General features: G+C 39.9%; 1 protein-coding gene across 1 annotated transcript in view; it reads left to right on the top strand.

Moving 5' to 3' along the window:
* Positions 1-15,715, top strand: part of LOC135511417 (cilia- and flagella-associated protein 46-like) — an 89,377-nt gene extending 73,662 nt beyond the window's left edge. The window contains 10 exon segments of the mRNA XM_064932930.1: positions 4,437-4,516; positions 4,897-4,957; positions 5,365-5,397; positions 7,429-7,531; positions 7,693-7,805; positions 11,560-11,641; positions 11,925-12,061; positions 12,225-12,326; positions 14,048-14,099; positions 14,302-15,715. Of these exon segments, the coding sequence (XP_064789002.1) occupies positions 4,437-4,516; positions 4,897-4,957; positions 5,365-5,397; positions 7,429-7,531; positions 7,693-7,805; positions 11,560-11,641; positions 11,925-12,061; positions 12,225-12,326; positions 14,048-14,099; positions 14,302-14,395 (857 nt within the window). The 3' untranslated portion in view covers positions 14,396-15,715.
* The last annotated feature ends 4,991 nt before the right edge of the window (positions 15,716-20,706 follow it).

Raw genomic sequence — 20,706 nt, 5'->3', positions numbered from 1 at the left:
TGGCATCTCTGGCAATAACATCATTGTCGTTGCAGAGGAAATTTATCAATAGGGCTGCTTCGTTCTAACGTCATTGATTTGAGTATAATCCAATTCAATGGAATAAGAAATGTATTAGAGGCATTTTGAACAAATAGATCCTGAATGGCAGCAATTGTTGAGTGAAGGACAATGTTTACTGTAGCCTGAAGCATACACAACTCACCGTGAAAATGTAATAATGGACAAGAAAATACTTATTTAAGTATAAATAACTTTACTACTTGTTTTTTTTAATGTCCATTTGTCAGCAAGAATCATTAATTATTTAATGTGTAGGCCTAATGACAATTGTTGAATGTCATTACACTTTTTTAATATATTTTTTTTTCATGAGGTTTTATAATTTATTGGTTGACAAGACAAACTATAAAACACAAGCACACACACACCAGCAGACATTACACATTTATCCCCCCACCCTCCTTCCCATCTCACTCACAGGACCTGCTTACTTAAGTACATGTATATAAAGTAATGATTTTATACTGCCAAGTGTTGTAGTTTTGCACCATGCAGTTGAGAGATTGACAGTTCAGATTGAGCTATGTCCATGAATAAATAAATCCATTGCTAATGTGGCAGAGTGTGTGGGGCTTGGCATTGTAAGGCAACCATTCTCTTGGCTGTTGTTAGGCCGGCAAGCCAAATCCTTCTCTGCCTGTATGTTAAGTTCAGTGAAGACTCATCGTTAAACAGTAGCATATTGGCCAGACATGGGATGGGTTTAGACAAAATGCCTGACATTGATGAAGCCACAGATTGCCAAAAGGAGTTAACCTCTGGGCACTCCCAGACCATATGAAAAAATGTGACCAATATATATTGTCCTGCTAATAACAGGGTTAATAATATATCTGTGAGAATATCCAACGGGCTTTTATATAATTCTAAATTAATAATAACAATAATTGCATTGTTTAAAAAATAATCATATTTTGGAGATTTTGTTTTCAAATAACGTAAAATGAGCGAGGAAAAAGGCCATTCTTGAACATGGGGTGAGATATTTACTAATTTGTAAATAAAGCCAATTTGTTATTTAGAATTATTTAGTTCTGTTTTTAGAGGGAGAGAAACCAAAAACCTAAAATTATCTCATGGGTCTCCCAGTCAAGGAGGTATTGAACCAGCATATGTAGCAACACAGCTTGCACTGCTATGCAGTGTCTTGGACTGTTGCGCCACTCAGGCGCTGTATAACATGACCGGTCGGGAGTGGGCTACACTACTACAGTAAGACCAAAATAAAATAATAAAAACCTTAGTGTAACAACAGTTTTAGTAAGTAATACAAAGTCGTGCACAATTATCAGTTTCTATTTAGGTTTATGTCGCCCATTCATTGTCAGAGACCCATTTAGACCCAAAAGCATAATCAGTGCTCTAACTCCACTTTGCGCTGGTCTGGAGCAATGAAGTGGTGACGCAGTGTACCGTACTAAACCACAAATTACCTCTAAGTCCCGTGGTGTAAGCTCGCAATTTTTAACGGAGGAACCCCTGTACTTTGTCGTTAAACCACACAAATTGTGGGCACAGAATAAAGACCCAGACATATAATTTAAGATTGGGGAGATTTTGGCCTCCAGAACACTTCCGTCTTTATAAAGTGGACATTTTGATCCAAGGGCACTTTCCCCTCCATATAAATTTGGAAATCAAAGGGTGCAGTTTCTTCCAATATCCCAGTGGCTGTGTAAGGGGAATCATAGAGCTGTAAAAGTTTATCAGAGGAAGTATGTTCAGCTTAATGATGTACGTGCATGTCTGAAAAGAGTTTGAATTTGTGCATTGAGACCATCTTTGTAGGTCTGACTCTACTTGTTTATGAACACTATTAAAATTGGTAGTGATCTGTAAGGACGGATAGATGTCAATGCCTAGGTATTTGAAATGGTTAACTATTGGGATGTCAGGGGACATGTAGGTATCTCTTCATTAAGCGGTAATAGTGTGGCATTTGGTCCAATTAATTGTGTAACCTGAGATTGAACTAAAGTTTTTAAAGATATTGAGAAGGACAGGTAGAGAACGAGGGACATCTCCAACCTATAGTAATATTTCATCTGCATATGGTGGTCAGAGATGTGAGTAGTGATAGGAACATGTGTGGACTGACAGACTGCTTGAGCCAGGGGTTCTAGTGTTAAAGCAAAGAGCAAGCTGCTGAAAGCACCTCCTTGCCTTGTCCTTCTGGCAATGAGGAATTGTTTAGAAAATAATTTGCAAAGCCCATACTGTCCAGAGGTACTGCCATTCAAAGTGATCAAAGGCCTTTTCGGCATGAAGTGAAATGAACAGCATCAGGTAGTTCCACATCTGCAGCTGCAGCAATGATGTGTAGCAGATGGCAGATGTTGTCAGAGGCCTAACAAGTTTTTTTTTTTTATCATGATGAACTAAATTTGTCATACAAGGTTCAAGTCTGCGAGCCAATATTTTTTGCATATCATTTAACATCTAAATTTAACAATGATATGAGGCGATGGAATACTGGTGCCATCATTATCGTCATGTTTAACCTACAATTTAGAATAAAAAGAGCGAAAAGTATTGTTAATTAGCTTTTGGTCTGTATGGACTATCCCCTCTGTTGATTTGACTCTAATATTATCTGCAAGCCCTCATTGGTCCTTAGTTTCATAGCCAGTAACCGGCTGGGTCGTGCACTGTTGAAGTAATAATTCTGACGAGCTTTGTACATAATAAATTCCGCACGTCTGTATAAAACATTCAGTTCTTTCTTAACCAATTCTATGTCGTGTAAATATTTTGAAGAGGTGTCAGATTTGCACTCTGTTGTAAAACATTTAACTTTGCCTCCAATCGTTTTGCTTCATTAATATTTGCCTTGTAGAAATTAAAAGAGAATGGAGTTGCATTGCTTCTAATAAAGCCTTGAATTGCATCCCAAAGTATGCTTGGATCATCAACCGATCCTTCATTAATGCTAATGAATTCTGCGAGAACTATTGCAAATTAATGTTTGAAGCTCTTATTTTGTAAGAGTGGTATTGAAGCGTCAGCGAGCTGCAAAGTTCCTGTTAGCACATAAATTAGCCATATACAAAACTATATTATTGTCTTTCCATGACATAGATTGTCCAGGTGAATCTAGTTGAAAGCTATGATCCCTTATTGATGTCACCTGTTAAATCCACTTCAATCAGTATAGATAATGGGGAGACAGGTTGAAGAAGGATTTTTAAGCCTCGTCATTTTTCATGATAAGACTTGTGTTGTGTTTTATTTTTGTGTTTTATTTATACATGGACATTCGCAGTGTATCTTGCAGCCTGTCTGGATGTAAAACAAGTGTAACAAACATCCGACATGCATTCAACATTTTGAACCTCTGAAATGGTCTTTACGTGTAAAATTACAGTAAGTAAATTGTCTTTAAATGTTTTATTGTAGTTCTTTTGAAGGATGATGTTTTCTTAACCTTTCCGAAAATATGCACATTTGGAATTTCCAAAAGAAAAAGTAGTTAATTAAGCTTGCCCAAACATAACATTAACTTTAAAAAGGTTAAATCATTTGCATAACACCAGTGGGTGCTCAAAGGTTAGACTTAAATGAGCAGAGATGTACATAGGGCATTTGGAATCTGGTGTGTGTGTGTGTGTGTGTGTGTGTGTGTGTGTGTGTGTGTGTGTGTGTGTGTGTGTGTGTGTGTGTGTGTGTGTGTGTGTGTGTGTGTGTGTGTGTGTGTGTGTGTGTGTGACTCGTGCACACACATGTCGTACTGAGCAGAGATTGTATGCGGATGAGGGTGGGTGGAGTATATATAAAAAAGTGACATTTACTTTCCACACCTAGGACAAACATTACCATAATTTTGACATCTATAGTTTACCACTGTGTCAAGAAGATGTAGTGCCTGAAGCACCTTTTGGAAAGCGCTATTTGTTATTCTACGCAGTAGTTTGCATGAAACATGCACAGGATGAATTTGAGCATACAAAAGACTTCCTTTGGGAAAGCAATGGTTATTTTGTTTAGGTGTCTGTCTGTTGTTTCTGGATTTAATTATAGGGTACATTTACTGAAAAGGAATTCTACCAGGCCTGATGTTTAAGGGTTCAATGCTTTGCAGTTCACTAGTTTGCTATCTCGGTTAACATGGAACTATAATCTTTCTTAATTTGGTCAGACGTAGTCTGTCCTCGAGAGATTACTAGTTTGCTAGTGGTCACTGCAGAAGAAAGTATTTATGGGTCGTAGGAAAACTTTCAGAGTTTCTGTATTCTTTCAGAGTCTTCAATGATGTCATTGGCTTTGGCAGTAAACCTAAAAGTAAAGTAAAGTCATTAGGATTTGTCAAAATGCTGTGTAATTTAAACCGCCAGACAACCGCTTCCTTTATTATTTCTGCATCCTGTTTGCTGCAGTTGAAAGTGACAACAAAAAGGAGACCAAAGGTGGAAAGGGAGCCAAGGGGAAGGTAGATCAAAGCAAAGCCATCAAAATGGTGAGTTCAGTAAATAAATGTAGGCCTGCCTTTTTACCTGCCTTCAGCACAGGAAATTATTTAAGTCCCCTTGCCCGCTTGTGACTTCCCAATCAATGACATAATGTTTCTGTAATGATCCTGTGTCTTGCTTCTATATCATATTTATTCCCTGTCACCCTTTCACTCTTGCTCTCTTTCTCTCTCTCTTCCTCTGCCTCTCTTTCTCCCCCTCTCTCTCGCTCTCTCAACTCCACCCTCTCTATCTCCCTCTCACTATTCCACTCTCTCACTCCCAAGTCAAATGTGTCTCTTCTGCTCTTGCTGTCACAGATGTTTGTTTGGATGTCTCTATCCAATATTAATCTACCTGGATTTAATCTGTGTTTCTTATTACCCAGGTGCCGGTCAATCGTGTCTTGCCCCCCAACACCCTCCCAGTAGACACACACAACTTCAAATGTATATTTTACTTGTTTGACTTTAATAATTACCTTTTAACACCTCCAATAAGTATTTCACTGATTTTCAGTGGTGAGATAATCTATATTTCTAGGAATTTCCTAGATAGGTATTTCTTAAATATCAGTACAGCCAGAAGAGGACTGGCCACCCCTCAGTGCCTGGTTCCTCTCTAGGTTTTTTCCTATGTTCCTGCTTTCTAGAGCTGTTCCTCACCACAGTGCTTCTACCTATGCATTGCTTGCTCATTGGGGTTTAACCCTCGGCATCTGTAAAGCACTTTGTGACAACTTCTACAACTATGTAGAAATGGCTTCATGAAATTTGATTTGGGAAATAAGATTGTTTGTAACGCCAGACCAGTGACATACTGTGGAGAAAATTGTCCTTAATACACCTCATCTAAGATATCATAGACCCTTACAACGAAGAGGAATATGGTAAGTAAGCATGATCTTAGTTGTCATTATTATGTTTCTGATTTTGCTTATAATTTCCACAAGAGAATCGTTGATCACGATACGGCCCCAGACGATAAGCTATGTTGTTCTGACAGCCCGGGCCCATATTCATAAAATGTCTAGGATCCGATTTGACTTTGATATCATAATGTATAAGATTATATGGACAGGGGGTGCCTGATCCTATCAGCACTTCTACTCTGAGACACTTTATGAATATAGACCCTGATCTCTACTGATATATTTGTAAGCTGTGCAATGATGGGTTTTGTTGCAGTAGACACCTAGGGGCATGGCTCTCCTGAACGAAACATCCAAGAATACCGTAAAGAAGTGCCTCCAATCTAGTGTAGAATATGCCCCCAAAAAGTCATTCAAGATAGCACTGGTTTCCAATCCCATTTATTTGATTTGATCTTTTGCTTTAATAAGCATGAAAATGTTGCCAGCGCCAAATAGACGTGGTTGTAATGGTCAGAGTTTTTAACCTTTAGCCGACTTTTATGTTGATATCCCTATGTATGTGAGTGGCCGTTTTACGAAATCTGTCTTGCCTGCTACTTACTTAAACTGCATACTGTGTACTAATCATACCAAATACTATATAGAACGTACTGTTTAGTAAAATCATATGCAGTAAGCAACTAATATCAATATACTAATCCATATTGAGATGGCCTCATTGAATGTGCAATCGCGCTTTTTCCCCGACGTTCATACAATTTTGTAGAACACGTCCCCTATTCTGATTATCAGCTGGTGTCGAACACACTTGAGTGTGAAAAAACTATTCAGTTCTGTGAAGCGAATTCTACTAGATGAAAAGCCGAAATGAGTATGACATCCGGGCATTTAAAGTATTCTCGATTTTCGGGGGCACCGATCCCGTAGAGGTTAATTTGGAAGATGAATTTCTGCTTTCTCATTGAAAAGTGTTTCTTGTTCTCTTGGCCTTCATCAGAGCTTTTAAACTAAATATTAAACCATCTTTTGATTTCTGAACGTGTCGACACAGGGGACTCGGGATGTGGCTACGTTATTGATGTCATGTTAGTCAGGCCTTGGATTGTTATAGTTTTGTAGGCTAGGCCATCTATTGAATTATTACATGTATGGATCAAGCCTTAGCAGTCATTTTCATCTCGTTCCCAATGATCAGTGCTTTAGTTTATTACGTTGCTGTCGAACGGTTCTGAATTTGCGATGCACCCAACTGTCCAAATTGTTCTGTGCAATAGCCTTTTGATTTGAGCATTTGAAAAGTTTTGGTTTGATTTAATGTAAGTATGTTACAGCACTTGGGTTTCACTAATAAATATGTTGAAATGGAACCAGATTATACATTTCTGTCTTCAGTCCTTTTTAAATAGAATAGATGGGCCATGTGGTCTATAAGTCGAATGTGATAGTGCTATTCCTATTCTATTCAGAGTTTTGAGAAATTAATCAAATTAAAATGAGCTATTATCAGGCTGGTTAATGTGGTGCATGCCTGTTAAATTTGGAAAAATCCACCCACACACGGCCTGCGTTGCGGCCATGGCATACTGCATACTTTTTAATAAACAGTACATCACGTGCTAAATACTATGCGTACATAGTATGCGGTTTAAGTACAGTATGTAGTACGCTAGTATGGGTATTCGGACACAGCCTCTGTGTTTAGAGCTATGACTCCTTCTCAGCCAAGAGAATTTTGCAGTGATTAATGTGCTGTTTGCCAAAATCCAATGGACTATTGACTGGCCTTGACGTGTCCTCCTCCCTCTCCGCCACCGTGTCACCAAACTCCCTTCATACTGTACATTTTGTCAGTGCAATTTTTAGGTACAGCTTAGATTTAGATTATGCAGTCCAGCTTCTACTATGGATTGGGTCCTACAGTAATATACCTCATCCAATGATAATAAATGATGAAGTAGCTGGAACTGTTGTTTATTCTCTGTGTGTGTCGTGTGTGTACGTTGTGTGTGTGTGTGTGTGTGTGTGTGGGGGGGGGTTATGTTTCAGATGGCAGCAGCCTGACAGAGAGGATGAAGAGGACTTTGGAGGCATACAGCCAGCAGTTCACCGCACTGTGGGAGGGCTTTTTGGGGAGTGAACACACTCCCAGGTCAGAAGTCACTTTCACTCAACACACTCATTAGCAGTAATGACACAAGAGTCACATATGTATGTCATGTATTCCTGTCCGCTGGCATACCAATCTGATGGCTGATGTTTTTTCATGGCATGCTGCACTCTAAGCCACTAACACTGTTGTGTGTGTGTCAGTCTCGCAGAGCTGGAGCAGCTCCTGACAAACTGCAGTGCTTTCATCTTCCATGGAATGGAGCGCTTTCTCGCTAACATCCCACCATCCAAGCTGGCTGCCCTTAACCTTTCTGGTACTGTATCCAATACCTACCTATTTTCTTTTGTGGTTTGAGATTTGTTGTTTGCCATCTAAAATTAAGGAAACTAAGTAGAAAACAACTTCATTCAAATCCAACTCATTCAACTCCAAAAGACTGGTATTCAAAGGCATTAGGCTATAAGTTCAGAACACAGAACATAACTTCCGTTATGACAGGGAATATTTGTAAAGACTTAAAAAATGTCACATTATGTCAAAGATCTGAGTGGCTTTGGATATTATGTGATGATAATATGATTTATTTAATCAAATGAAGGATTTTCCAAAGTCAGTGATGGAGAAACAAAAACCCAGATATAAATTTTAAATTGTACTGTGTGTAGCTTATGTACGTAAATGGAGCAGTAGACTTAATCTCTTTAAACACATCAATCTTTAATTCCCCGAGTGGTTATATTTAGAAAGACAGCAATATAACATCAATTAGATTTCATTATAGGCCCGTTGCTGTTACATTTTCCAAGTTTCACCAAGCACTTGTAGGAATTATACAGAGATTCAGAATTAATGGATTAGGGATAATCACTAGGCTTATATGATTTATTAACATGATATAGGCCTAGTAATTGTTTGATGTAGGTTTAATGTGTGCATTGGAGATGTTCATCAGATGTAGTGTTCTGAATCTGTCGCCCGGAGTTGAAGTAGTTATTATAGGCACTAGAGAGCAAGCTGTCAATTAACGTTAATCTCACATTGAACTGTTCCCTGGACAGGAACTCTGGCGTTCCCAATCTAGCAGATCAGAGTCTGGAGCTGACAGTGCCCCACCTGTGGCCTAACCCGGGTGTGTCACATTTTGGCAGATCCATTGACAAACACCTCCGCAATTGATATTGACTAGGGGCCTTGTCTATAAACATTGATTACACCAATTGCCACTCAAAAATCTGTACAAGGTCGTAGTGCTGTAGTACATTTAAGAGTAAATGGAAATAGACACTTGACTAACACATTCATTGACAAAAAAGAATGACATGTTTTTGTTGAACTTACAGTATGTTGTGAAAAAAATAGCCATGTTTTTTCTTCTCATTTGCATTATGTGAAATTAAATACCGCTGTCTAAATAGAGCATAAAGCAGCCTGTATAAAACAAGGAGGAAGGGAAGCGCTGCTAAGGTACACAATAGTAGATTTTGGTAGACAGAAGGTGCTCTTTGGTAAAAGGGGTCAATTGGTCATCAAAAAGAAAGGAGGAACAAGGCACTCTTCATAGAAGTAACAAATGTTTTTTTTGGGGGGGGGGGGGTATTGATTCTCATCATGTTCATTTCACAGGCCTTTGGTATTTTGGAGACAGAGACTCCACTCTTTCCTCAGTGGCTGCTGTCTTGATTTCTTTATTATGATACTTTTTCACTAATCTTCCTTAAATAACTGATCACACACCCCAAAAAGCCTTCTGACTTTTCACACCTTTCAAACCCTTTTCAACAACAATCAAACCCTTTTCACAGGCATGGCTCTTGGCCTTGCTTGATTTTTTTTTTTTTTACTTCCTCCAAAACAAAGGACATTTTGGGTGTGGATGACACTGGGTGTATTTGATCTGATTGACAGGGGGAGTCAGGATGACCTTACACATCACCCTGGGCCTCACAATACCATCCACTATCAAAGACAGGCTGGGCTTTGGCACTTCTAACCAAACAAAGTAGTGAGGAATGTTCAGACTATGTTGCCTCGTCTGAATAACAGCTGTAACTCGATAACAAGCCAACCCCACCCAGTTAACAAGCCAGCAGGTACAAAGTGTTTGCAGATGTTCTAGATAGTTTCAAGTTTTAATGTCATGCACAAGTACAAGCACAGGGAAATGTCTGTCTTGCGTCAGACCGAGATGTTCAGAACTGATCTAGAGCAGAGGGAGGGAGAATGAGTTATATTCATCTCAATCTAATGCCTGAAGAGAGTTTTGAGCATGACAAACTGTGCTTGTTGGAGTCATGAACATGAATCAACAGCTCTTCTCTTTTTTCTTTCGTTTACACACACTGGCCTAAATTCATTGACCTTCCTTCATAACCGATCTAGGGGCTACAGATGAGAATTAGCCCTTTTACTAACTCTGGTGCATTTACATTGATGTAAACAAGGAAATGTTAATTAATGTGCACGGTCCCTGTCAAGTAAATCCCATAAATAAATAAATCCAAGAATACATACACTACCGTTCAAAAGTTTCTGGTCACTTAGAAATGTCTTTTTTTTTTAAAGAAAAGCTCATTTTTTGTTCATTAAAATAACATAAAATTGATCAGAAATACAGTGTAGACATTGTTGATGTTGTAAATGACTATTGTATCTGGAAACTGTAGATTATTTTTAATGGAATATCTACATACAGAGGCACATTATCAGCAACCTTCACTCCTGTGTTCCAATGGCACGTTGCGTTAGCTAATCCAAGTTTATCATTTTAAAAGGCTGATTGATCATTAGAAAACCCTTTGGCAATTATGTTAGCACAGCTGAAAACGGTTGTTCTGATTAAAGAAGCAATAAAACTGGCCTTTAGACTCGTTGAGTATTTGGAGCATCAGCATTTGTGGGTTCGATTACAGGCCCAAAATGGCCAGAAGCAAAACACCAGTCTCAACGTTGAGTTCCTCTGTCCAGTGTCTGTGTTCTTTTGCCCATCTTAATATTTTCTTTTAATTGGCCAGTCTGTGATATGGCTTTTTTTTTTGAACTCTGACTAGAAGTCCAGCATCCCGGAGTTGCCTCTTCACTGTTGACATTGAGACTGGTGTTTTGATGTTATTTTAATGGACTAAAAATTTGCTTTTCTTTCAAAAACAAGGACATTTCTAAGTGACCCCAAACTTTTGAACAGTAGTGTATTATTCCACCCATAGAGCATGTTTTGGGTAGTGTAATTTGGTCCCAAATAACAATTTATTTCACCTCATTTCAAAATGTTGTCATTAAGAGCACACTGTCAACAATTTCGCTCCACCCGCAATCTGCTAAATATGTGGCCAATAAAATATTATTTGATAAAAAGCATGTTTTCACATCTCAAAAGAGTTAAATTATGAATGAGGTGCAATTTAAAGTAACAGGATTGACGTAAAAAGGCTGATTTCATCTTAAATCAGCCATAACTGACCTTGTGACGGGGAATGGAAGCTTGTGTTCAACAGGGAGTGGCAATTGAATGCAAGTTAAAAAATATATATATATAAAGTTAAACATTTCTAGCCTATCTATCGATGGGTAACAGGGTTGATGTGTTATGCTCGATCCATTCAGTTTTCCACCACCAAACACCAGAAAATTGTCAAAAAGAGTAAAACCAGCTGACATGCTTTTACACTATGATTTACACTATCATTTGAAAATATAATTTAAAGGAATAGTTTCACAATATTAAAATGAGAGTTCAGTAGAAACAGGGTTTAACTTCAATTGAGGGACAAACGTAAAGGAATCACTAATGTGAAATAAATAATAAATAATTTTGGGGTTAAGTGGGTTGAAATCTTCCTAAAAGTCAGAAAAACATGCACTTTAGCAAGTCTTTATTCATATAAAAAATATTGAGTTTATTGAATTGTCCATGTGGTTTATGTAAGGGGCACTACATTTAATATAACAGGCTTTTAAAATGCAATATTGGTGCACCATTTTTACATAAAATATCAAAGGGACACAAAAGTCACTATTTGTGGAACGACCCATGACCAGATGATGATAACGTGTTGTTATTTGTCCTCAAGAGTGCCAGATGGCTGTCCTTTTCGACCTCGTCCAGAACAGCGCCAGCATGCTACGGCAATCCAAGCTAGATGTGCAAAAGAGGTAACGCATTGCATGTGCTTCTTATGACTTTATCCAATGAAGTGCATTAAGTTGCATCCCCTCCTTCACAGCTGATACACCACAGCTGTTTGATGCTTCGTCTCAGGATGGTTATGAGAAGACGCTGGACAGTTCCTTTATAGACCTCATGTGTCTCCGTCTCTCTTTCTATCCTTCTTTCTACCTCTATCTATATATTCTCTATCTCCCCCTCTTTCACTCCCCTTTATCTATATTTCCCTCTTTCTATCTCTTTTTCTCTCTCTTTCTCGCTCTCCTTTAGTGATGGGCACCTGGCCCTGGAGAGGCCCCTAGAGACAGCCCTGCTACTCACTCTGAGTGGCGTCCGTTGTGTTCTGCTCAACCAGTGGCACAGCAGCCCCCAGAGGAACATAAATAACATGGACTCGGTCATGGAGAGTGAGTTCAATACACTGTTACTGATGCACATTACTGTATGTAAATTAAAAACAGTTTCAAATCAACCTAAACTGGGACGTGAAAGCTTTAATTTAAGGTGTGATATGAAGTTTAAGAATAGCTGTAATATGTGTTGTGTACTGTGTGTTTTCATGTGTTGTAGATCTCCTGAGGGTAGGCCTGACCTCTGGCCAGACTGTCCATGCACTGAGGAAGGGAGAAGTCCAGAGCACAGAGAAAGACACAAACACTGCAGGATCAGATGGTAGGCCATCACTACAACTCTGGGGCCGGGCCATATTCAATCATATCTGGTAGTATTCTGTTAAGGCAGTGAGAAAATATGTTGAAATTGATATGTAGTTAAATATACCCATTTGGAAGAATGTTGAGTGCTTTTTGCATTACAAAAATGCCATGGTATGCATTTGCTCCGTTGTTTACATTTTTGTTGGTGGCACTATGCGGGAATAATGCCATTCATCAAGTGAGCCTTTAATCCTTTAAACTAGCGGGAATTGGCCTATATGGATAGGGAAAGGTTTCTTACTAAAGAAATATGAATGGCATATGCATAACCATGGTATCAATTGAAAGGGAACTGTTTGGAGATAATGGGAAAATGATTAGACCAAAGGTGAGTGAGTGCACAACAGTTCACCTGACACAAGACTGAATCCAAACCTTACACTGTTGATTTTATGTGCATTTTACTTTTACTGTACCTTTTTGACGTATTTGTTGATAACGAAATCTGAAAATGTTGTGAATACATTCAGTAGCAAAATGAGAATATTCCTGGAAAATGTGGGGTAGGTGCAATACAAATTACAAGGGTTTGAGTGAGACGACTATCTGGTGTCCCCAAGTGGCCATACACCTCCAAAGTGTGCACAGTTCCTAAGCAATTTCAACTATAAGGTACTTTTTTAAAGCTTTCGTAACTGCTGTTGAGGAACGAGAGCAAGCATACTTGTAGTCGTTTAATTTGGAACACAACCCTGCTTCCCTGCCATCAGACAATTACTGTTGTTAACACAATCCAAAAACAGTCAATCATAACTCACAATCTGGGTCAGGTCAGCATGACTTGAAAGCTTGTTCTATTGCTAATATGACTAGGTAAGTTCTAAAATATAATTTTACAGTGTTAGGCTTTCACAAGGCAATTAAAATAAATTGTTCGTAGTTTTGGTGCACATAGAATGAGTCCGGAGTATATTCCGGTGCGTGTGCCGCTGTGAATTTTCTTCACAATAAACAAACAGGCTCATTATGTTCAGAACAACCCAGGGTATTACGCCATGTAATCTTGTAACTGTACATCAAACATAGTGATCATGAATATTGACACTGTATATGACATGAGTTTGGAAATGTGAAGTGCACATTTGGAGTCACGGGTGTTTGGTTTGCTTTTATTGCATTCAAGCAGTATTTATTATAATCCTCAACGTCTCATCTTTCCGAAAACACAGTCATCTTCACTTACAGCATTTACCTAAGTCAGATAACAAAACATTTACAAAAGTTGCCCAATTAACCAGGGTCGATTTTGGCAACTTTTTGTCACATGATGCTCAAGTTCAGTATAGCTTTCAGTTAAAACTCATACAGCATTGTGAACCGGAGAACTTGCACTCTACATCATGTATGGCATGTTACTGTACTGCCACTGCGTTCCAATGTAGGTGCTTATTAGTGCCCAAAATCTGCCATTTTCAACCCGTATACGGGTACGAGTGTAAAGGGTTAAGTGCATGTATTCAGATGTCAATTAGTCTTGCCACCAAGCAAAATGTGTTGTTTTGTTTGCTTATCCCATTCATGACACAATTCCTAGAATTAAAATGTTCCTAAAACTGAATACTCTGTCAATTATTAGGATTTAAAAGACGGAGCACATTGCTTGTGCTACCTGTGTCACTCTCACTCCCTGAGTCATCTCTCTCTCTCTTACTCCCTCTCTTTCTCTTTTCTCTACAGATACCATAGGCCACGAGGATTTGGTAAATAGAGATGGGAACTTTTCTCCATGAGCTCCATTTTTATGGAACGGTCTGCACCTACCCATGTCAGAGACGCAAACTCGGGTCTCAACCTTTAAGTCTTTACTGCATTGAGTGTAGTCTGGCCCAGGATTTTGGGAAGGTGAACGGAAAGGCTCTTGAACCACCCTTGCTGTCTCTGCCTGGCCGGTTCCCCTCTTTCCACTGACCATGCCACTAACCCTATTAAAGGGGATGGAAGTCACATGCTCAACCAAGATTGACCACTTCATCATCAGCCTTCAATTGTGTCATCTATGGACTGCCTAACTTAGTTATTACGTGATCCACTTCAGTCCCTCGTAACATTCCTTCAAATTTAAGGATATTCGTAAAATTGTTTTATTAAAAGAAAACATCAACACAATGCCATCTAATAACACAGTTATTCCCAAGGCTGTACAATTACAAACAGATCCCAAAAAATGCATTAGCCAAGAGTAATCCTCAGTTTCTCTAAGAGACAGTTCACCATTCGTTGCTTGGCTTCAGTGAATAAATAAATATCTTGTTTGCCTTCACTTGTTTCATCTGTTTTATTGCGCCTAGCAGAAATAAGCCATCTAATGCACCTGGTGCCAGTGGTGGGATAGACAGGGTCGGGTAAGAGGGAAATGTCTAAAGCATTATCGTCCACTCCCCAAGCGTTCTCCCCTATGGAGCTCTGCCATGCTTTGGAATTACACTGTTATCAAAACCAATAATGTAATAAAGCTATGAAAACATAGGGATGTATAGTACATAATATTTGGACCACATGGGTTGGTTGTGAGAGGACTGGATCTACAGTAGGCCACAGGACAGCACCTGGGGCTGTATGTATAAAGCGTCTCGGAGTAGGAGGGTTGATCTAGGATCAGCCCCCCCATGCTGTCTGTGACCTTATTCATTGTAATCTAAAAGTTTAATCGTATCCTAAATTAGCACTCTTGACACGCTTGATATATACGGCCCCTGGTCACAAATAACATTTGTGCCACTTGACGTTCCAGCAGATGCAACTGAAGTAGTTGTGTGTGTTGCTCTTGAGATCTTTCACCCTGTCGATACATCACACCTTTGTTAGCAACCGTGTTGTCTTTTGGCTGTGTGTTTAACTCAATGTATACCTTAACAGTCTACTTGAGATGATAAGTGGGATGTTGGCTGTTATCTGGTATCCAAGAGTCACTGTAAAACTCTTGACAGCCCTTTCTATCCATATTTCTATGTCTCTTTCGATCCATCTCTCACAGATTAACATATAGGACTGAATGATCAATGAGTTAAAAACTGATCTGACCAAAAATTATTTAGAGGAGCCATGGGCAAGTCCAAAAACTCTAGAAAATCCACTTCTCGTAAAGCAGGTATGTTGTGTGTTATTGTAGAGGCTTCAATGCTTATTGAGTGAATGTTTGCCTTGAGGCAGATTTTTAAGTATGACCACCTGAATCTCAAGGCAAAGTGAATGTGAGCCATCTTTGAATGAACATTAAGGTTAGTCTTAGCTGTAAGCACCCTTGGTAGAGATGTTTGAACTAAGACAATTGTTTTCTTTTCGATGTTCTCTGATTTCTGTAACATGCATGTCACACAAGTATCTGAATAAAAATTGGATTTTGTACTTACCGGGAAATCAACATTCTGTCAACATGAACAAAGCAGAGGCTTCGTCAGTTCACATGGTGGCTGAGAGAACATGATTCACTGTTTCAATTAAATGGGGCTTTTTGTGTGGGGTTTATTGATTCTAATTCAGGGACATGTGGTTATGCAGTGCAATCAGAATATTAACCATAAGCTTGTAATCCTCAGTTTCCCAGTATTTGTTGTTATATCCTGCTGACATTTATCCTGCTGAAAAATGGTTGTTAATTGGTAAAAATGTTTGCTCTCTCTGTCAGCGTATGCACTACTGGTGTTGAAGTCAGGTGCAGGAGAGCAGAGAGTTGTGATCAGGCGCACTCTTTATTTGGGCAGAAGCACAACAAACGGACGCAACAGCGTCAAACATCCAGACAAAAAAAATGAAAGAGAAATGCGCAAAATAGCGTCACGAAACAAACGTAGTAATCCAACCTCCTATGGGTTACACAAGAATACCCAGGGGGAAATAACCAGCCTGGCGTGGCACACTGGACGTGTAACAAAAACAATTCCACACAAGGACATGGGGGGGAACAGAGGAATATATATATATGCAATGTGATTAAGGAATGTAAACCAGGTTTGCGGGGAACAAGACAAAACAAATGGAAAAATGGAGCGGCGATGGCTAGAAGGCCGGTGACGTTGAACGCCGCCCACCCAAAAAAGGAGAGGAGCCGACTTCGGTGGAAGTCGTGACACTCTCAAAGATCTTTGTCTTGTGGTGGGTGGATAATGGTCTTACATTTTAAGAGGTCCATGAACTCTGGATGTGAAGCTGTCCTCAATTACTTTATATCAAAATAGAAGGCCCTACTAGGTCGTAGCACTGAGTGTGTATGTGTGTGTGTGTCATTGTGGTTGAAGGTTCCTCCAAGGAGCGTTCTGGGAATCCAGGAGACAAGTGGGAGAGAAGGAGGTGATAATGATAGTGATAGTGAAGGTACAGTAAAGGTTGGCGCCCCGCCTTGGGTTGTGCCGTGGCGGAGATCTTTGTGGGCTATACTCGGCCTCGGTTGGTAAGTTGGTGGTTGAAGATATCCCTCTAGTTGTGTGGGGGCTGTGCGTTGGCAAAGTGGGTGGGGTTATATCCTGCCTGTTTGGCCCTGTCCGGGGGTATCATCGGATGGGGCCACAGTGTCTCCTGACCCCTCCTGTCTCAGCCTCCAGTATTTATGTTGCAGTAGTTTATGTGTCGGGGGGCTAGGGTCAGTCTGTTATATCTGGAGTACTTCTGTCTTATCCGGTGTCCTGTGTGAATTTAAGTATGCTCTCTAATTCTCTCTTTCTCTCTCTCGGAGGACCTGAGCCCTAGGACCATGCCTCAGGACTACCTGGCATGATGACTCCTTGCTGTCTCCAGTCCCACCTGGCCATGCTGCTGCTCCAGTTTCAACTGATCTGCCTGCGGCTATGGAACCCTGACCTGTTCGCCGGACGTGCTACCTGTCCCAGACCTGCTGTTTTCGACTCTCTAGAGACAGCAGGAGCGGTAGAGATACTCTTAATGATCGGTTATGAAAAGCCAACTGACATTTACTCCTGAGGTGCTGACTTGTTGCACCCTCGACAACTACTGTGATTATTATTATTTGACCATGCTGGTCATTTATGAAACATTTGAACATCTTGGCCATGTTCTGTTATAATCTCCACCCGGCACAAGCAGAAGAGGACTGGCCACCCCTCATAGCCTGGTTCCTCTCTAGGTTTCTTCCTAGGTTTTGGCCTTTCTAGGGAGTTTTTCCTAACCACCGTGCTTCTACACCTGCATTGCTTGTTTTTTGGGGTTTTAGGCTGGGTTTCTGTACAGCACTTTGAGATATCAGCTGATGTAAGAAGGGCTATATAAATACATTTGATTTGATTTAAAGGCTGGGTTCCAATAGAGGGATGAATGGGCATTCTCATTTCTCCCTGTTTTCCCTTGTTCCAATAATATCAGTTCAATGGGCAGGCAACATATTTTCTTCCTATATAGCGTACTGTATATGTATATGGTTTGTATGGCCTCAGGCCCAAACTGGTATCTGTAGATTATTACCCCTGAACAGCTCTGTTTGGAGTAATATATTTTGATACTATGTTCGGTAAGAGTGAAATGAAGAGCTGTCTCATTAGCTTATCAGACAATTCTCAATTGATGTAACTGTGGTTATACAAACATGCCCATTCCATACCAACATTTAGGGCCATACAAATGCCTTGTTTAAGATAAGGCCCTGAGATGAGTGACTCCAGGTCTGTTACTGCAGGCAAACACTGTGTACCAGGGGTCCAATCTTTACTTCCTCTTCCCAGTTTCCAGCATACACAAGATGCTTATGATTGCACTGCATTCAATCTATAGACTATTGTCAACATATCACTGAATGTCCAGTATTTTGCAAGTACAGTATGTGCGTACATGCCAAATCAAGGGCATTTCTTGGTTTGAAGAATGGGGACAATACTGTAAATTATTCTATATTTGATATATTTAATGTGTAATGCAAAGTTGTCAGGCAAGTATTACACTACTCTACATTTAATATACATTGAACAAAAATATAATGCAACATATGAAGTGTTGGTACCATGTTTCATGAGCTGAAATAAAAGATCCCAGAAATCTTTCATACGCACAAAAAGCTTATTTATCAAAAATGTTGTGCACAAAATTTCTCCTTTGCAAACATAATCCATCCACCTGACAAGTGTGGAATATGAATAAGCTGATTAAACAGCATGATCATTACACAGGTGCACCTTGTGCTGGAGACAATAAAAGGCCACTCTAAAATGTGCAGTTTTGTAACACAATGCCACAGATGTTTCAAGTTTTTAAGGATCGCGCAATTGGCATGCTGACTGCAGGAATATCCACCAGAGCTGTTGCCAGAGAACTGAATGATCATTCTACTGACAATGTTTGTCAATTGAGATTGCGTGGCTGTGTGTTCGATTTTATACACCTGTCATAAACCACTGTGGCTGAAATAGCCAAATCCACTAATTTGAAGGGGTGTCCACATACTTTTATATCTATCCACCTGTGGTAAATTCATTTGATTGGACTTGATTTGGAAAGGCACACACCTGTCTATATAAGGTCCCACAGTTGATAGTGCATACCAGAGCAAAAACCAAGCTATGAGGTCAAAGGAGTTGTCCGTAGAGCTCCGAGACAGGATTAAATCGAGGCACAGATCTGGGGAAGGGTACCAAAACATTTCTGTAGCACTGAAGGTTCCCAAGAACACATTGACTTCCATAATTATTAAGTGGAAGAAGTTTGGGACCACCTAGAGCTAGTTGCCCGCCCAAACTGAGCAATCGGGGGAGAAGGGCCTTGGTCAGGGAGGTGACCGAGAACCCGATGGTCACTCCTCAGTAAAAGGCACATGACAGCCCACTTGGACTTTGCCAAAAGGCACCAAAAGGACTCAGACCATGAGAAACAAGATTATTTGGTCTGATGAAACCAAGATTGAACTCTTTGGCCAGAAACCTGGCACCATCCCTATGGTGAAGCATGGTGGTGGCATCATGCTATGGGGATGTTTTTCAGCGGCTGAGACTGGGAGACTAGTTAGGATTGAGGAAAAGATGAACGGAGCAAAGTACAGAGAGATCCTTGATGAAAACCTGCTTAAGAGCACTCAGGACCTCAGACCGTGGCGACAGTTCACAGTCCAACAGGACAATGACCCTAAGCACACAGCCAAGACAACGCAGGAGTGGCTTCAGGACAAGTCTCTGAATGTCCTTGAGTTGCCCAGACTTGAACACGGTCGAACATCTCTGGAGAGACCGGACAATTGCTGTGCAGCGAATCTCCTCATCCAACCTGACAGAGCTTGAGAGGATCTGCAGAGAAGAATGGGAGAAACTCCCCAAATCCAGGTGTACCAAGCTTGCAGCGTCATACCCAAGAAGACTCAAAGCTGTAATCGCTGCCAAAGGTGCTTCAACAAAGTACTGAGTAAAGGGTCAGAATATATACGTTAATATGGTATTACATTTATATTTTAAAAATTGTTAAAATTCTGAAAACCTAATTTTGCTTTGTCATTATGGGGTATTGTGTGTAAATTGATTAGGGGGGAAAAAACAATTTAATCAATTTTAGAATAAGGCTGTAACGTGACAAAGTGGAAAAAGTCAAGGGGTCTGAATACTTTCCGAATGCACTGTGTGTGTGTGTTGGTCTTTGTTTATTTGTATGTGTTGGGCTTTAACTGAGATTATTCTTTACAGAGTCAAGTATATTTACCCAGGCCTCAATTGTTCCTTGAGTAGCACCATTCTTTCTCAATAATTCTAATGTCATAACTTCTAATAGTAACTGTATCCACTGGCGAAATGGGAGAGAGAGTGGGGTGATTGCCATCTAAGAGCCTACATCTTTTCTTTGTGGCAGTGCTGCCTGCCAGCATCAATCATCTCTGATTGATTGAGAGATTCAAGGACCTATCATCATTAAGTAACATGGTATGTAGATGCAATGCAATGCATTGAATATTAAAGATTCTTGCGCTTCAAAATTTAGTAACTTTGTCCCAGAAGCATTAACTGCAGGGCACCTCCACATCATATCATTTATTTAGGGAACACAGGGAACAGTTGGGAGTCGGGGCCAATTTCATCGTTAAACATTTCCTTGGTGTTAAATACAGTCTGTGAACAAATTGAAAATGTATAAATTGATGGTATGGATTACGGTCATATTTTGACATTCTGTTCCAGTTAAAGTGTTGTTCAGATTCACTTAGATCTGTTGATCATGTTTTTTTAATGGCTAGCTCAGAATTTGAGCTTTCCAAAAGCTGTTTATATATTATAGCAATCAGTCCTTTCGGGAGCCCAGATCATTTATTTTTAAATTCAATCATTGGATGGTTCGGTAGTTGGGTTTCCCAAGGGACTCCATAGCATAGCTGGCCTAAGTTGTAGATATAGTAAAAAGGAGTTGCCTGGTAATATGTA

This window comes from Oncorhynchus masou, chromosome 24 (genome assembly GCF_036934945.1).
Source record: "Oncorhynchus masou masou isolate Uvic2021 chromosome 24, UVic_Omas_1.1, whole genome shotgun sequence".
Classification (NCBI taxonomy): domain Eukaryota; kingdom Metazoa; phylum Chordata; class Actinopteri; order Salmoniformes; family Salmonidae; genus Oncorhynchus; species Oncorhynchus masou.
This window is presented reverse-complemented; position numbering and strand designations above follow the sequence as displayed.